The sequence below is a fragment of the Pholis gunnellus genome, assembly GCF_910591455.1.
Source record: "Pholis gunnellus genome assembly, chromosome: 7".
Lineage (NCBI taxonomy): Eukaryota > Metazoa > Chordata > Actinopteri > Perciformes > Pholidae > Pholis > Pholis gunnellus.
The window spans coordinates 21875811-21891887 of record NC_136533.1 but is presented as its reverse complement, the minus strand read 5'-3'; the positions used below and the strand labels follow the sequence as shown (position 1 = coordinate 21891887).

At 40.9% G+C, this 16077-nt stretch overlaps 3 protein-coding genes across 3 annotated transcripts; 1 reads left to right on the top strand and 2 right to left on the bottom strand.

Annotated features, from left to right (window-relative positions):
• Positions 1 to 3197: 3197 nt before the first annotated feature.
• Positions 3198 to 9846, bottom strand: LOC306698890 (putative polypeptide N-acetylgalactosaminyltransferase 8; the record flags this gene model as incomplete). Its single annotated transcript, XM_079163385.1, has 11 exons — positions 3198 to 3317; positions 3540 to 3710; positions 3834 to 3926; positions 4105 to 4242; positions 4392 to 4577; positions 5676 to 5790; positions 5966 to 6163; positions 7097 to 7283; positions 8267 to 8433; positions 8625 to 8952; positions 9678 to 9846. 11 exons carry the CDS (start codon positions 9844 to 9846, stop codon positions 3198 to 3200), a joined length of 1872 nt encoding a protein of 623 aa, XP_079019511.1.
• Positions 9847 to 12969: 3123 nt separating this feature from the next.
• On the bottom strand, positions 12970 to 13380 carry LOC306698215 (histone H3.2; the record flags this gene model as incomplete). Its single annotated transcript, XM_079162430.1, has 1 exon — positions 12970 to 13380. The coding sequence occupies one exon, from the start codon at positions 13378 to 13380 to the stop codon at positions 12970 to 12972; it is 411 nt and encodes a 136-aa protein (XP_079018556.1).
• Positions 13381 to 14872: 1492 nt separating this feature from the next.
• On the top strand, positions 14873 to 15241 carry LOC306698571 (histone H2B 1.2; the record flags this gene model as incomplete). The annotated part of the gene is made up of 1 exon (XM_079162935.1): positions 14873 to 15241. One exon carries the CDS (start codon positions 14873 to 14875, stop codon positions 15239 to 15241), a length of 369 nt encoding a protein of 122 aa, XP_079019061.1.
• Between the last annotated feature and the right edge of the window lie 836 nt (positions 15242 to 16077).

Below are 16077 nucleotides of genomic sequence, written 5' to 3'. Positions count from 1 at the left end.
ACTCAGAGAGAAAAGAAAACGATATATAAACAGTAATGATTGACATGAAGTTGCAGTTAAGACTCTGTGTCAAGCTGTTGTAAAAAAGATGAAGATGAAACTTCAGATGATTACAGAGGTGAGATGTGACCGTAAAACACGTGAGCACAATATGGACGTAATCCTCAGTATTTGTCCACAAATGCATGTCAAAGCGATCACTCCCATTGTGTCTGCTGTATCATTTTCATGCATTTCAAAAGTTGTCTTTTTCAATTCACAGCTAACACATGAGGACAATAGATAACGTGCAAAAAAACAAAAACAGACTAAACTGGCAACGGGCAAATAATTGATGGTGCATGTATTGTAATCATCCCATATGAGGATGTGTTTCGTATTCCATTCCTCCGCCTCAGTGCGACATCTCTGCAGACGCTCTCTCTCATCTTCAAAGTTATTCTGCCCAAACACCCTCCGTGCTGGAAGAGTTCACAGCTCATTGAAGAGGAGTTGTAGTAGAAACACTGGTGAGTCCCAAAACATGGTCCTGTATCTGGTGCTGCTTTACAGGCCTCTACGTGGGGGGCAGAGATACAGCACGAGGAAGGATAGATACCCATTAGTTGTAGCATCAGAATCTCTCATCTTCCATTCAACACACAGACATGTTCATGAATGAGCAGAGATATTGTATCTTCTGATCATTTTCTGATTGTGGATATTTTTAATCTGTTTTATGGTGTTTATTGTTGTATATTATATTAAAGCGTCAGTTTAAATTTGTAAATTACATCCTAACACATTGTTTAGTTCTCTAAGTTATATTTTCATTGTTTTCACATTTATATCTTTTTAAGGTTCCCTGTTTTATTATGTCCCTCACCTCTCCCTCTCGTTTCAGATAACTTCACTTCCTGACCATGAGTTGTTTCCAGCCCGTGTGATCACGTCCTGATCAGCTCCTCCTCCTCCTCGGATTATTTAGTCCAGGGGTCCCCAACTGGCGGACTGCGGTCCGGGTCCGGACCCAGAAGCCGTCCCATACGGACCCGGACCAGAACAGAAAGTTATGATTTAAAACCTCACGGGGCACTTCTATTTTAACCGGCGCAGCTTTTGTTGTCTTTACGGTAGTGGTTTAGTGGATGAGGAAACGCACAGACCATTTGCATGCAAGTTAAGCCATCCCACGTGATACTACTCAGCTCAAGTCTGTGCATTCCAGGAGGTAAACATTGTGACTCTACAGTGCAGACAGATGACAGAGTGAGAGGCAAGTTACACATGAAAAGACGGTAGAAAGAAAAAGAAAGATAGCGATACATGAAGCGAAAACAAAGGGAGAGAAACAGACGACTGCCCCGGAGAAAGTTGAGAAAAAGACGAGTGAGAAGGATAAATTTAGAGAAAAATAAGGAACAAATGGCGCTCTCCAAAATAAGAAAAGTGGACAGCGAAAATAGAGCATTTAATCCGGAATGGACAGACTCATTTCTGTTCTGTTCATACTTCCCACTGGGAGCACTAAACCAGTGTGTCTCATATGTTCAGAAACCGTGGCACTTATTAAAAGTGCCAATGTGAAACGCCATTATGAGACAAAACATAAACGTTTTGAACAAACATACCCACTTACTTGAAATGCAGCTCTACTTTTATTTAGTTAATGAGAGAACATTATACATATCTGCAGTCATACATATATGTTCAGTTCTATGTTACGTGACAATAAATATTGTCGAAAAGTTTTTGAATCGTACTGCATTCATTTGATTTGCCGGTCAGGTATTGATTACATGCAGATGTCGATAGAACTACTAGGCTACTTAAATATAGACATTATGATCTTCCAGACCTTTACTTCAAGACATTTTTTCTAACTGGACCTCTTTAAATGTTAGCTGAAGACCCCTGGGCTAGAGCTTCCCTTTTTTGAAAAATAATTCAAACAACCAGTTTTATAAATCATTTTTATTTCCAAATAATAATAAAAAAGGACAATGATCAATATTTAAAACATATTTAAAGATACGCCTTCGTCTGAGCACAACAAAACAAAGCTTTGTTGGCCTCCACTGTAGTGTGCTGGAAATAAAAAGACTACCAACCCACATGTAAATCCATGAACTAAGTCCCACATGCAGCTATCCCTCTTCTAGACACTAGAGGGGACAAGGCTCCCGAGAAGAAATTAAGACTGTGGGTAATGATAGTCTTAGAACACATCTCGATCTTTTTTACACTCAATGTAATGAACTAATGCATTTAGACAGATAGTTAATTTACCTCTAAACAAGTTGAGTCTTGCCTAACTTTTCAGGATGCAAAGATACATAAGTAACAAGACAAACCTGTAATAATAAAAACATTGTACAGTAGATTTGAACCTTTTGGGAACTCAGTCATCCACAAAGCCGTCTTTGTAGAAGTCTGCACCTCTGTACTGCTGTTTACTCATCTAAGAGCACTAAGAAAAACATTTACATTATATTTTCAAACCTGAGATTCACCCAACAGCCCCAAACATATTGCATACAAATGCTTTCAGATGTAGCATTTGTAATAACTGGCCAATTGTTATAGAACTAACACCTTAAAGTTACATTTCATCATTGCAATGATGCATCTAACTAATAGTATTTATTGTTTTATGTCCACTTCTGCCATGGAGGGAATTCAGTAAGCAGACAGAACTTTATGTTAACAGCAAAACAAACAAAGCTTAAACTCTTCTCTTTTGCGTTGCCCTATGTTTTAATATGTACAAAACATTACCACTAGCCTTTATGCTTAAATAGAACATAATAAGGTGTCCTTGAGTGGAAAGATTGAAGGGAGGTCAAAAGGGGTTTAACTTGCATTTCTAAGCTGTGTAAAGGTGGGTAAGTCCTTTATAAGCAGCCTGAGGTAAGATGCTATTAGTCAATGTGATCCCAGCAATGCTCTTTTTCACACAATACCTGTAATATAGACTGACTGGGAGACAGCTTGCATTTGATCCGATCAGCGCAGTAGGAACAACAGACAGACTCATTTAACCAGTCATACATTTTGATATTGAAGCATGAGAGGAATAGAACTAACCCCCCCCCCCCCCCCCCACACACACACACACACACACACACACACTCACACACACACACACACACACACACACACACACACACACACACACACACACACACACACACACACACACACACACACACACACTTTTAAAAAGGCTTGATTATGTTTTGGATTTCCCATCTTTGGCCAGAGCATTCCTGTATTAGAAGTTTGCCGTTTTTAATCTCCAGACATCGTTTTGTCTCTCTGTTCCTCATTTCTTTGCCCTAGAAAAGATAGGTGTCAAGATTTAATAATAGGGATGCACAGTATGTCATCTTAAAACATTCAGACAGCCATGAGTCAATACTTTGAGCTATGAGTCACCCTAAACTCATCCTCTCTCTAATTTCAAACTTTCACCAACTATTTTACTGAGATAAAACTTCCTCTTCCTTGACTTTCATATACTTTGCTTTGTGTTTTGACAATAGTTGAACTTGTAGTACCTGAGTGAAGTCCCAGTAAATCCCCATTCCTTTCTGCACAGCCTCTTTGCAGTTGTAAAGGCCAGGATCTGTATCTTTTTTCCCAACATCAGTTAAACACCGGTTGTCATTGTACCTGTGGGACTTGATGCCGCCGATATAAAGCTCACCGCTTGAGCGATAATAGGTGACCTGAAAAATATATTTTTAAAGTTAAGCAGCAAGCAGATTGGGCGTTTTAAATAAGACAACAAACAGACAACACTGCCACTTGCATTTTTTGAGAGACAACCCTTTTTAAGCTGCTTCACTTACTTGAGGTGCGTAGTAGTAGCAGGCGTAGGCGATGGGTGTCTGACCTGGTACTGGGCCTTGGTCTAAGCACAAATCAGCATCAAGATTCTTCAGCTATAAAACGGGAAGTTTTCATTTTGTCAAACCCAGAGAAAATGTATCGACCACTGTTGCACGTGGGAGTGAATCATTAGCAAATAAATGAATGTGGCAATGCATGTGGCTGTGACACACCCGCTGCACACTGCTGTACTGCCTCTACTACACAAACAAAGCATAAGATAAAACTTACTCCTCCATAAGCAACTAAGTTCTCCAAGGGATCCAATTTGGGATACACATTTTCCAGGTACCATTTGAAAGGTTTGCATTTTAACGTTTCCCTGAGTTTTTTCCTCTCTGAGATGTCCCCGATGTCAATTCCGTGATTCTGCAGAGAATATGGAGTGACATGTTTGTGATATTGTAACTTAAGAAATGAAAATGCGCTCATAACTAATGATATATGGACTCTTGGATGTTCATCCTGTGTAGAAGCATGCAGCATGCCAAGAAAGGGCATCATCGTTTTTGTTCTACCTCGAATGGCAAGTTCCACGCCAAGTTGACGTTGTGTTTGTATTCATCCATCCAGATTTCTGCTACCCTCAGGGCGTTTCTCCTCATGGCTTTGCTCAGGTCAGGCATGTAGGGCTTGTGGGCCCTCTCGATGTGAGCGATCTTGGAGCATGGAACTACTTCAATACTGCCTCCACATGTCCACACCTGCATGAGCAAAGAAAGAGCTCATACAATACAACTGAATCATCAATTGTGTCAATGCAAGAGTAAGTAACAGCTACTTAAAAGTTTACAAAATGTGAGCAAGCAAGCAAAGCAAAGTGGATGCTAGCTGTAGCGTCATTCTTACCACACAGACATCAAAGTGGTGTCAATCTTCTCATCCCGGCTGTCAGCAAGAAAGTGCGTGACACTCAGTGTGGTGTCTCCACTGTGCTACGAGACCTGCATCGCATAGCTGTTTTCAGTTTGTCTATGTATACAATAGACTGTATCTGTCTTTATCGAACAAACCACAAATTAATAAATGAAGTTCTGTTCCCTGCAGTGACTTTGCACGCAAAATCTATTTGAAAACTAACTTAATATATGCACAGTATAAGGAGATATCAATGACGCTCTGTTCTGCAATTCTTTAATCATGCTATTTGATGTGTTCTTGGGTTTCTACAAACGATGATGATAATTACATTGGTGGTGCGCTCCACAGCTGGTGAATGTCTGTAGTCCAGCCTTTTTCCTCTGCGCTCTGGGGTGCAGAGAGCGCTATTGAAATATTGAGCAGAATTTGATTTGAGATTTGAGTTGGTTTATATCTTTCACAACTGAAAGCTTAAGGAATAGGCTCCCTCGCACAGGCACAAATAAAACTGCTAATTTGAATGTTTACGATACATTCGCGGATCTATAAGTCACATGCGATATGAAGAGAAATCAAATCATTGCACATTTAAGGATTCCTCTCACTTTACATTTTTACAATCTGGCTTCAATTCACCACCTCACCAACTGCGTCGCCAATTGCCGCCATTTCCATAACATGTGCATGCAGGTGTCCGCTACAGGTGCGCACATTCTCCCATCGAGTTAGTTTTTATAGATCATAACTTTTCCATGGGTTTTTCAGGCCCGTTTTGTGCGAACGAGATGCTTGTAAACGCCCCTCGTCATTTCACAGAGTGAGAGGGGTAATTGTACTGAAGCCAGGATCTGCACTTGTTCTTGCAGCTAGTTGGCCTGGGACTGTGTCATAAGGTGTAAGATTTGTTAGATGTGCATGTTAGATAGGTGATGCTTACTCACACGAATTCCCAGCTCAACATTTTCTCCACCGTACACTTTCATGCCTTCATCGAGGACTCCAATTTCTCCTAGATACTTCCTGTCAGCTACCAGGATCCCCATGACAGATGGACTTCTGAGGTGAAAGAAGACAACGGTCGCAACAGTATAATTTACATCAGTATTACCATTAAAAGTCAAGCTTTTAGATAATCAAGAACGCCTCATCCAAGATACGATTTATCAGACCATGGTGTTATATTTGTTTGACACAAATTGGAACAAGACTGACTGATTTCACTTTAACTTACTTTCCAGGCAATGAGCCGTCTCCGAGTTTGTAATAGTCGTCTGAAAACCCCTCGTACATGCACCATAAGGCCCAGTCAAAGGCGTGTGCTGCTGGTTGGTATTCATGAACCCTGAGGTCATCAAAGTGGACTTTGTCGAACACTGGGGACGTCACCACCGTTCGGTCACCTTTGATCTGTGTCAGCAAGGGTTCAGCCCTGCATGAGGGGAATGGAAGAGAAGCGGTTCTCACATCACTGTACCCTTCTGTATTTACTTAGCAACCAGTTAGACTGCTGGTTCAATACTTCTCTGTCTCTTTGTAACTTTTGAATGGGAGATGCTGTGTGTTGTCAAGAGCCGGACACTTTGTTATTTCGTGGTTTGTGCAGATTTAGCTTTCCAAACATTCAGAACACACCGAGTATGTTTGATTTTAATTGTTTAATCTCCCGTGAACCTACGTTTGATTACCCAACCCAAGTGAACATTGGTAGAGCACTTAAAAGGTGGAGAGAGTTTTAGACTGGAAAATGTTCAATAGTGATGCAGAGGTCAAGCGGTTCATTTTTTTGCTCAACCTCATTTGCAAAAATCAGCTTTCCATACTGTTGCACTACAAATGACTCTGTGACTAGAAGGTTGCGTGTCTGAGCAGAACTCACCCATCCCTTATTACCACCACTGCAATTTCCTTGTGCAAGACCTGATTGCCTCAGTGGGGCTGCTCATGGTTGGTAGATCAGACAGTGATTGTACTGGGATCAGACTGTGGTTGCACTGGGCTGTTACAAATGGGTGTACTGTAACTGTGTAAACAGGGCGTTCCTGAAAAAGCTACTTTTAGCAAAACTATTGTGGTTAAACACTAGCTAAGATGTGAGGCAAGTCAACGTTGTCATCCCCTCACCAGAGTCAGTTTGTACCTTCTGGCGGGAACGGACACTTCCCTGTGTAACCTTTCAATTACTGTCTAGCTATAATTAACATTGTGATATTGTCAGTACTGTGGAAAAAGCTCATTTTTTAAGTGAATTGCAAAAATGAAGGCTGTTTAGCGCAGATGCAATTCATGTAGCATGTTAAAGTCTTGTACTAGAAATACTACATAAATCATAGTATCATAAGATTTTTTTTTGCCACATTCTTACCACAGCTCATGGACTTCAATGTGCGCGTCCAGGATGGCCACCACGTCAGCAGTAGCAGCCCTCCATCCAGAAACCCTGGCATATGCAAGGCCTCGCTGCTCACTGTGCTTCACTCTTGTAATACGGAGACTCGGGTTCTGCTGCTCGATCATCTTCACGTACGCGTCAAGGTCCCCCTTCAAGTCATCTGAATTGAGTGGAAAATGTGGGCTATATGTTATGTAGTTCCTAGCAAGTTCAGACATGGCAGAGATAACAGTTTGCACACTGATTACCCAGAATGCAAAGCAGATTTGAGAAGATTTTTAGAGGGATGCCTCACATGCTCACAAACTACAGTAAGCTATTAAAATTAACGTTGATGTTGTAATGGTTTCATTATACTGAAAGGTCTTTCTGATGTTTTATTTCACTCATTGCCTGTAAGCAAGTTAGGATGTACAAAAAAAAAAGAGAAACAACATTCAATATATGGCAATCCAGTGCCACACATCCACAGCCTTGAATTGACTAAATGCAGGGCCATTGCGTTACATCGTACTGGGGTTTATGTGCCCATGCTAATTTTACTTTTACTTTAATCCTTCCTGTAAACGTCATTCATTTTCAGTATCCAATGCAGGTAGCTATTGTTCCGTTGCTATGGTCTTTACTATATGGTAATTACTGTCAAAGCCGGAGAGGGGACACAAAAGTTCCACAGTCCAGCTTTAATTGGTGGACTTTAGACGTGCTAGAGGGCAGATCTTTTTTAAGCTTTGTCCAGTCTTCGTGCTAAGATAAGCTGCTGTCTGTAGTTTCATACTTTACCATACAGATGCAACAGTGGTATCAATCTTCTCATTCAAATCTCAGCAAGAGAGCAAATAAGCAAACTTCTCAAAATGCAAAAAAAACTACACTGCTTTAAAGCTGAAAATTAATTTGACAAACCGCATTCTGTGGGAGTTACAAGACTGCTAAAAAAAGTTGATACTTTACAAATGTAAATTACAATCACAAAGTAACACAGAGAATACACACCACAGATTAGAAAAATATTTGGTTAAAAACTTGATGTGGCAAAATGAGCAGCAGTTGCCTCTTCCTCAAATGATTGTAGCCTGTACAAATATTAGATGAGCTCTTGTTTACGATCTGCACAATCTGAATCATTTGTAACCAACCAACCATAGGAGCTATTGTCATCCACCAATATTATTTCCTTCAGCAGATTTTTAGAGGTGCGGTCGATGATGCTGCGCAGAGCTCTTTTGATGACTGATAGGGCCTCATTCAGGTAGATCAACACCACTCCAAGGCTTGGCAGGTCCTTTGGGTAACTCTTTTTCAGACACCTATTCACAAGCAGAAGGGTTTCTCACAAATACCACCATCTTTCAATTAGTGAGCTGTGTCTAAAGACAAACCATATCAATTGGAAGGTGAAGGATGGTCAGCAAACATCGATTAATCTAGACCTTTTGTGTACGAAGTGGAATGGCAGGTTTGGCATCATAGGAAATGACAATGATAAGTCGTAGCCTACCTTTTATCCCTGGTGTCTGGGAGAGCTCGATCGAGAGGAAGGCGATCACTGAGGAAAACGTTGTATCCGTACTTCTCATACAAACCCTGCGCCTCTCTTTGGTCGTCCTCAGACAGATTTTCCCCCCACGTCTTGAACAGGACAGAGTCTGGGAACAGTTTAATTGACTTTTTCTCTTTGGGGGCCTTCTGTTGGTCTTGAATCTTTGCTTCAGGTTGCTGTGGCTGCTTTTTGACTGATGGCTGTTCGCCCTCTGCAGCTTTTCTCTGTCTGCCTCTGTCCTCTTCAAGCTTTTTCTGCTTTTCCTCAAAAGCTTTGAGTACATTGACTTGACAAAAGGATGACAGGGACACAGTGAAATCAGCTAGAGGCATGACCACCTTTTGTAGAAAATAGTACACTATAGTTTTTCAAAATCAAAATCTTTCTTGAGATTCGTGTTCTCTTGATTGATTCTACACAAAAATAACATTGTATTGACATCCAGAGGGAATTGTGTATTATGTCTGCTTATATTGGGATTAGCATACATCAGCACACAAAAGAGACTAAATAAAGACTTCAGGAAAAATACATAAAACACAATAATCAATATAACATAGACTAGAGAATGTAGAGAATGGAGTGTTCCATTTATAAACTCAGAAATTGTGCACTTAAATGTGACCTCATTAATAGACAGCAAACTGCAAGAAAAGAAAAATCAGCAATTCAACCTAACATTCAGCACTCCAGGGGAGCATTTTTCTTTCTCTAAGCAAAAACATTTGTATCCTACTACATACTAATATTGTTTTCATGTGTCATACTTCTGTCTGCTAACATGCAAACTGTCTGCTAACATGCAAACTGTATGCTAACATGCAAACTGTATGCAAAAGTCTATGCATGAAATATCTTTTGTTGTACAGTGAATTTGAATCCTTCCGCTTACCTTTCTTACAATGTTTGGTCAAATCAAACTGAACCAAACTTCCTTTCCATTTCCCATCTTCCCACCCAAAACAGAGTAACATGTATACTGGAAGAAAGATAAACCATTGCTTCACTCACAGAGATTGCTGATGTTTGTCGCCATGTCTGAAAAAATTCTGGTAATACGTGGTGAGTCCAGCTCTTTGTCAGTAGGCTCATATCCCCTCTTTAGAAACATGCCCACGTAGAAGACGAGCCCGATCCCCCCCAAAGTGAGGACTACCCGCTTTAACCCTGCTGCCCTCATGCTGAAAACACACCGACTGATTCCCCAGCAAGAGAATAAAAAACGACAGAGATACCTTCTTTGGTATAAAGGCGGAGGGAGGACAGGTCTCACCTTGCATGGCCACGCGGGGTGAGACCTGTCCTCCCTCCGCTGTTTGTTTGCAATAGGCGCAGGTGTTCCTAGGGCTGCGTAGTGAAGTCACCTGCTTAAACTTAAATCGGAACCTCCATATTGTAACATGCGGTCATGTATAAAAGTTTTTTGGGGGGGGTGGTAAGACAAAAGGTAAACCTTTATGTCCATTTTTAAACAGCTTTATGGGAACCCTTTCTTATTGTGTTGTGGTCTTCTAATCTTCTCTCATCATAAACCTACTCCACTTTTAAATACGTCTGTATACTTTCAGCTAGACTGAACTTTAAACGAGTTACAAGATGTTGAACAATTACAATATTGGTCAGCTTTTTGATATCTTTAACAGTTTTTGAATTATTACAGTTTACATTTAATGTTGTTCTCAAACCTCTTCTGTGTATATAATGGGTATGTATTGCACTTAGAGTGGGTGACATCACTCTTCATACTTAATGTCTGCTCTAGATGAGGCAAATCTTGGGCTGGTTGCAAACATACAACTATAAAATCAAACAGAACAACACAATTGACAGGAACTCAAAGACACTAACTCAGATTAAATGTGACCACAACATTCTGGGTGACAGCAGTCAGTACCTGTTTTCGAACCTGCTCACATGTTTGATACTACATACAAATTACACACGTGTTCATAAGGGGGTCCTAACTCCCTCAGTGGTATAGGGGGGTTACGTTTATTGTCTGGGAAGTAGGTGTATGAGAGGTGAGCGTCACCTTAGATTCCGTGCAATGCAGCTGTCTAACTGTGATGAAGGACGACCTCTATAGACGGGTTTCGCAGAAGCAGCCGACTACTGCCAATAAACCTCCATAAGGAACATCTTGTCTGGAGTGCATTCTGACAGATGCTCCCTGGTGGCCACAACTTGTAATGAACCAGTAAAATTATACAGTCCTTCCCAGTCAATCTAACACGAACAGAGGAGACAAATAGCATTTACCAACACCACAGCAACCTTTTATTAGTGCTGACATACAGAGGTGATTGAGATGAGATAATTAGTGCTGTTCGACACACAGCAACACACAGACACACAGGGTAAGCAAACTGCGGTCAAGTGAGCCGTCATCTGTGAAACTTTGGTCAAGCCAGCCGGTGCTTGTCTATTCAAGGTGTTACGGTATGGGGACTCGGCTAGCCCAAAAAGCACAGAGATATAGGTAGTGCAACAAAAAACTGTTTTTCTTGCTTTAATAGTCTGTCAGACAGAAAGGTCATAACTGAGTTAAGATGCTCACAGCTGAATAATTCATTGACAGCCCAAGCAGTCCAGACACAGATCAGATAGTCATTAGTGATTTACCAAATCTTCAACCTTGAATGATTTCAATTCGTTGCCATGTTTATTTCTTCTCACTGAAACAGTTTGGGCTACTTACACCAATCACACAGGTGGCCAAGTGGAGAGCAGGGCCATCCTTCAATCAGTGGATCGGTGGTTCGATCCCCAGCTCTGCTAGTCGTATGTCAATGTGTCCTTGAGCAAGACACTTAATCCTGTAGCTGTGCTTAGGGTATGAATGTGACATAATCTGAATTGTAATTTGCTTTGGCTAAATGACTGTAATGAATCCCAAGTTCAACATTTTCTCTTCTGTAAACTGTCATTCCGCCATCAAGCCCACCAATTTCTCCAAAGAAGAGTCTGTCTGCTGCAAAGATTGCTGCTTTATCTGCAGTAGCGTTACTACTGTGTTAGATTTTCTATCCTGTCGTTTTTATGATATGGTTGATATTGTTCCCTCTGATGTGAATAGTATTTGAATGGACCGTGCACCTTGAGTGTGCGGTAGAAGGCGTGTTTTAGCGCTGCAGTTTTGCTGGAATGTGCAGAGGCCTGTTGAATCGTGTTATTTAGGTTATATGTTATTCTACCTGCTTTATATGTGACTGGTTCTTGTGAATTTGTTCTTGTCATACGTCACTGCTATAATGTATTGTAATACAGACCATTGCTGTAAGAAGAAACGTTCACCTTGTTAGAGACTGCTGTATGTGAAAACACTATTGAAAGTTTGGGTTGGCACTGTTCATTTAAGAATGCTTGAAAGTGACTTTTATGAGGTGGAAAGTCAAGATGTTGAAGCATTCTATACACAGCCCAGAAGATAATCCTGCAAAAGGATTTTTATTATTAATTTTTTTATGTAGAATAGTTACAAGTGCAAACAGGAAATAAACTTGAAGGATTTTACATAGCTTTGTTACGGTCATGACAACAGAGCCAGCAATAAAGTCAAAGTTCAGAGTAAATAAACTCTTTTTACAGTCAAAATCATCGCAGGTCTCAACACTACAGCCTGAAACATTCACCCAAACAGTTTAAGCCTTTATTTAAATAAATATAATTAATACAAATAATTAAATTTTTTACAACCACTGGCAGTTTAATCACGTTCAAATATTATGCTCAATATTAGTTTATGCATTTCATTTAGCTTTCCTTAAATTGATCGATGGAGCAAACACCTTTGAAAACAAGCAACTTTTACTTTGAAGGTGAGGCGTCTCAGTTTCCGACTCTCGACTTCCTTCACTCAATTTTCATTATTCAAGTACTGTGATGTAACAAGCTGATGTTCTGGTATTGAATTGCATTACGTGTGTTCAGTCAATGAGACAATAACAGACAAAGTTAACTGAGTTTAGGAAGCATCGGCTATGAACTACGAACTCACACGTAGCAGAATACATTTATATTGACAAGAGTAGACCAATGACATTAAGTAATACTCCTAAAATGACTTCATTATACAACATGAGCAATACAAATTAATCAAACAAATGTTGTATTAAATGGCGTATTTAAGAGGTTCGGGGGTGTAACCTTGAAATTATTTAAGTTTTAGAATACTAGTACAGAAGGACTTAATTGATTAGTTGTCATTTAAGGTGAAACATGTTTGCAGAAGAGGAATGAGCTCTACAGAGAGAGTGAGGAGGCTCTTAAAAGAGCCGTTGTGGTTTGTGGATCAGCAGACAGCTTAAGCTCGCTCTCCGCGGATGCGACGGGCCAGCTGGATGTCTTTGGGCATGATGGTGACCCTCTTGGCGTGGATGGCGCACAGGTTGGTGTCCTCGAACAGGCCGACCAGGTAAGCCTCACTGGACTCCTGCAGAGCCATAACAGCGGAGCTCTGGAAGCGCAGGTCGGTCTTGAAGTCCTGAGCGATTTCTCTCACCAGACGCTGGAAGGGCAGCTTGCGGATCAGCAGCTCCGTGGATTTCTGGTAACGACGGATCTCTCTCAGAGCCACGGTACCGGGCCTGTAACGGTGAGGCTTCTTCACGCCGCCGGTGGCCGGGGCGCTCTTACGGGCAGCCTTGGTGGCCAGCTGCTTCCTGGGGGCTTTGCCTCCGGTGGATTTACGAGCGGTCTGCTTGGTTCTTGCCATGACTTCTTCTTCTTTCTCTGATCAGGACAAACATGCAGTCAAAGAGGAGACACGCTGCTCTTAAACTGTGAAATGGTGACGCAGCTTCAGACCTCCGGCTCCTGATTGGTGAGAGGCTCCTCCTGGAGCTCAGCCCCGCCCAGAGCAGCGACCCACCGCCCGAGTCTCCGCTGCTCATTGGCGGAAAATGCTTTCAAATTGTCCGCCAAAATGTAGAGTGGTCCGCCAATACAACAAACATTATACAGAAATCAAATGATGGGTCTGACAGTCCTATTCCTATGGGTACCAGCACATATTGGGGTGAAATGAAATGGCAGATAAAGCTGCAAAAGAGGCCACAAAAAATAGCTGTACTAATGTTGCAGTCAGGTTCAGTAAATCAGAAACCAAAAGTATTATTAAACAGAGGTTGAAGGAAAGGTGGCAGAAGCAATGGGAAGAAGACAGAAACAGTACTATTTATAGTGTCAAGCTCCGATTTGTAAGTGAACGCATTATGTAAAAGTGTTTTCATATATGTCGATGTGGAAAGGAAATTGGCAAAAATAGCAACGTAGTGACCAATGTTAACAGTTTTGCAAGAAGTGTGTTATTAAATTGCAAAACAGAAAACATTCATTTAGTTTGGCACACTTGGTAAATGCTTTGGCTTCAAGTGTTTATTGTTTCACAATAATACAAAAAAAAAAAAAAAGCAAATACAGTGCATCAACAATCACTGTTATAAACTGTAATAACAGAGGTTGTGAAGGCCGCCCCTCCCTTCACAATAAGCCACAGCAACAATAATTCAGCAGCCCAACATGGTGCCCTGTGTATGTCAAGAAAAAGAAGTCACTCAACATAATAAGACTTGATTATTCCAGTTCAGAAGGAAAGCTTTCAACTGGTTCATGTGGCCATTGTTAGCTTGAGGAACTGGTTTTCATGGATTGTAATATGTTTGAATTAAACAGTTGTTCTGTGGGTGTGTTGAGAGAAGAGGTAACAATTTACATTTAATTGTGTAAACCTGTCTTTTGAAATAAACAAAATAATAAATCTTGTAACATTTTAAGAACCGTTAAAGTTATTTATTCCAGTGAAGGAGTCGTTGGTAATGAAATCCTTTGTTCTCGGCTCCCTCCAACAATGCTTCTACATAAAGGCAGTTTAGTGCAGTACAAAACCTTTCATGTCTCATAATTACACTATTATAAAATGCTGCAACATTTTTTTGCCTTACTTACTGTTCCCCCATTTGTTAAACTCTAGATTGATGTAAACCTGTATGTTTTATGACTTTGTATCACCGACAGTAATTTAGTCACTCAAACACTAGAGACATCTGCTCACAGGAAAGTTTAGGTCTTTGGCGCATGCTCAGTACCGCTCAGAAGGCAGCCAATCATGTGCAAGCAACAGCACAGTGCAATTTGCATCAAGTTGATATATATAGACCATCCTGTGCCTTTGGAAGTATTTTCCGACTTAGAAGAAATCTCGAATCATGCCTGACGTCAAAGCGCCCAAGAAGGGCTCCAAGAAAGCCGTCTCTAAGACCGCCACCAAGACCGGCAAGAAGAGGCGCAAGAGCAGGAAGGAGAGCTACGCCATCTACGTGTACAAGGTGATGAAGCAGGTCCATCCCGATACCGGCATCTCCTCCAAGGCCATGGGCATCATGAACTGCTTCGTGAGCGACATCTTTGAGCGCATCGCCGGTGAGGCCTCTCGTCTGGCTCACTACAACAAGCGCTCCACCATCACTTCCAGGGAGATCCAGACCGCTGTCCGCCTGCTGCTGCCCGGTGAGCTGGCGAAGCACGCGGTGTCTGAGGGAACCAAGGCCGTGACCAAGTACACCAGCTCCAAGTAAACACCTGATGGAGACCAACAACACAAAGGCTCTTTTAAGAGCCACACACTTCATCTGAAGATGAGTTCCTGGTGTTATTGAGGTTTAATGAAGTTAATTTAAATACATTTAAATATTAACTTGGCAGACTTAATGAATTGCCCTTAATGTTGACTATAGATATTACTGTAATGGTGCAATGTTCCAACAAGCACTGGCACACACCAACTGTAAGCTGCACTGTTTTCAACAAGCACAAAGTATCATTCAATTTCTAAAATTCCTCTACAGATTTCGTGTTGTATTAAATTATCATTCTATGATTCTGTTTTCTTCTTCTGCCAATATCTACTGAACATGTTTACAGCACAAACTGCATGTCTGTAGAATATTAAGCACTGATGCCAGAAGGGCTGAACTTGGTCAGTAACGTTACATTTACGTCTGTAGATCAAAGACCTGTTGATGGTCGTCTGTGTGTGAGATACGGATCACTAAGTTACATTTAACAGATGTTACTATAACCTGCTTTATGAGGCTGATGGCCGAAAATATCTTGAAAGAAGTAAAGGATTTTAGGATGTTAATTAGGATCTTAATGTAGGTGCTTAGTATACTTTGAAGTTCAGTGGATACTCCTGAAGACATCCAGCCACTAACTGTCTGAGATCTGGTTTTGAGTTTTATCTGTTCTTTTCTTTCACACTTTTACATATGATTTCATTTATTTTAAATTGTACATCCCTTATTTTAATTGAGGTTTTCATTTCTATTTTACATTATGAGCATGAAATGATTGGTTTTACTGTATATATTATTATTAATATATATATGGTTTTACAGAGCAAGTATTACGG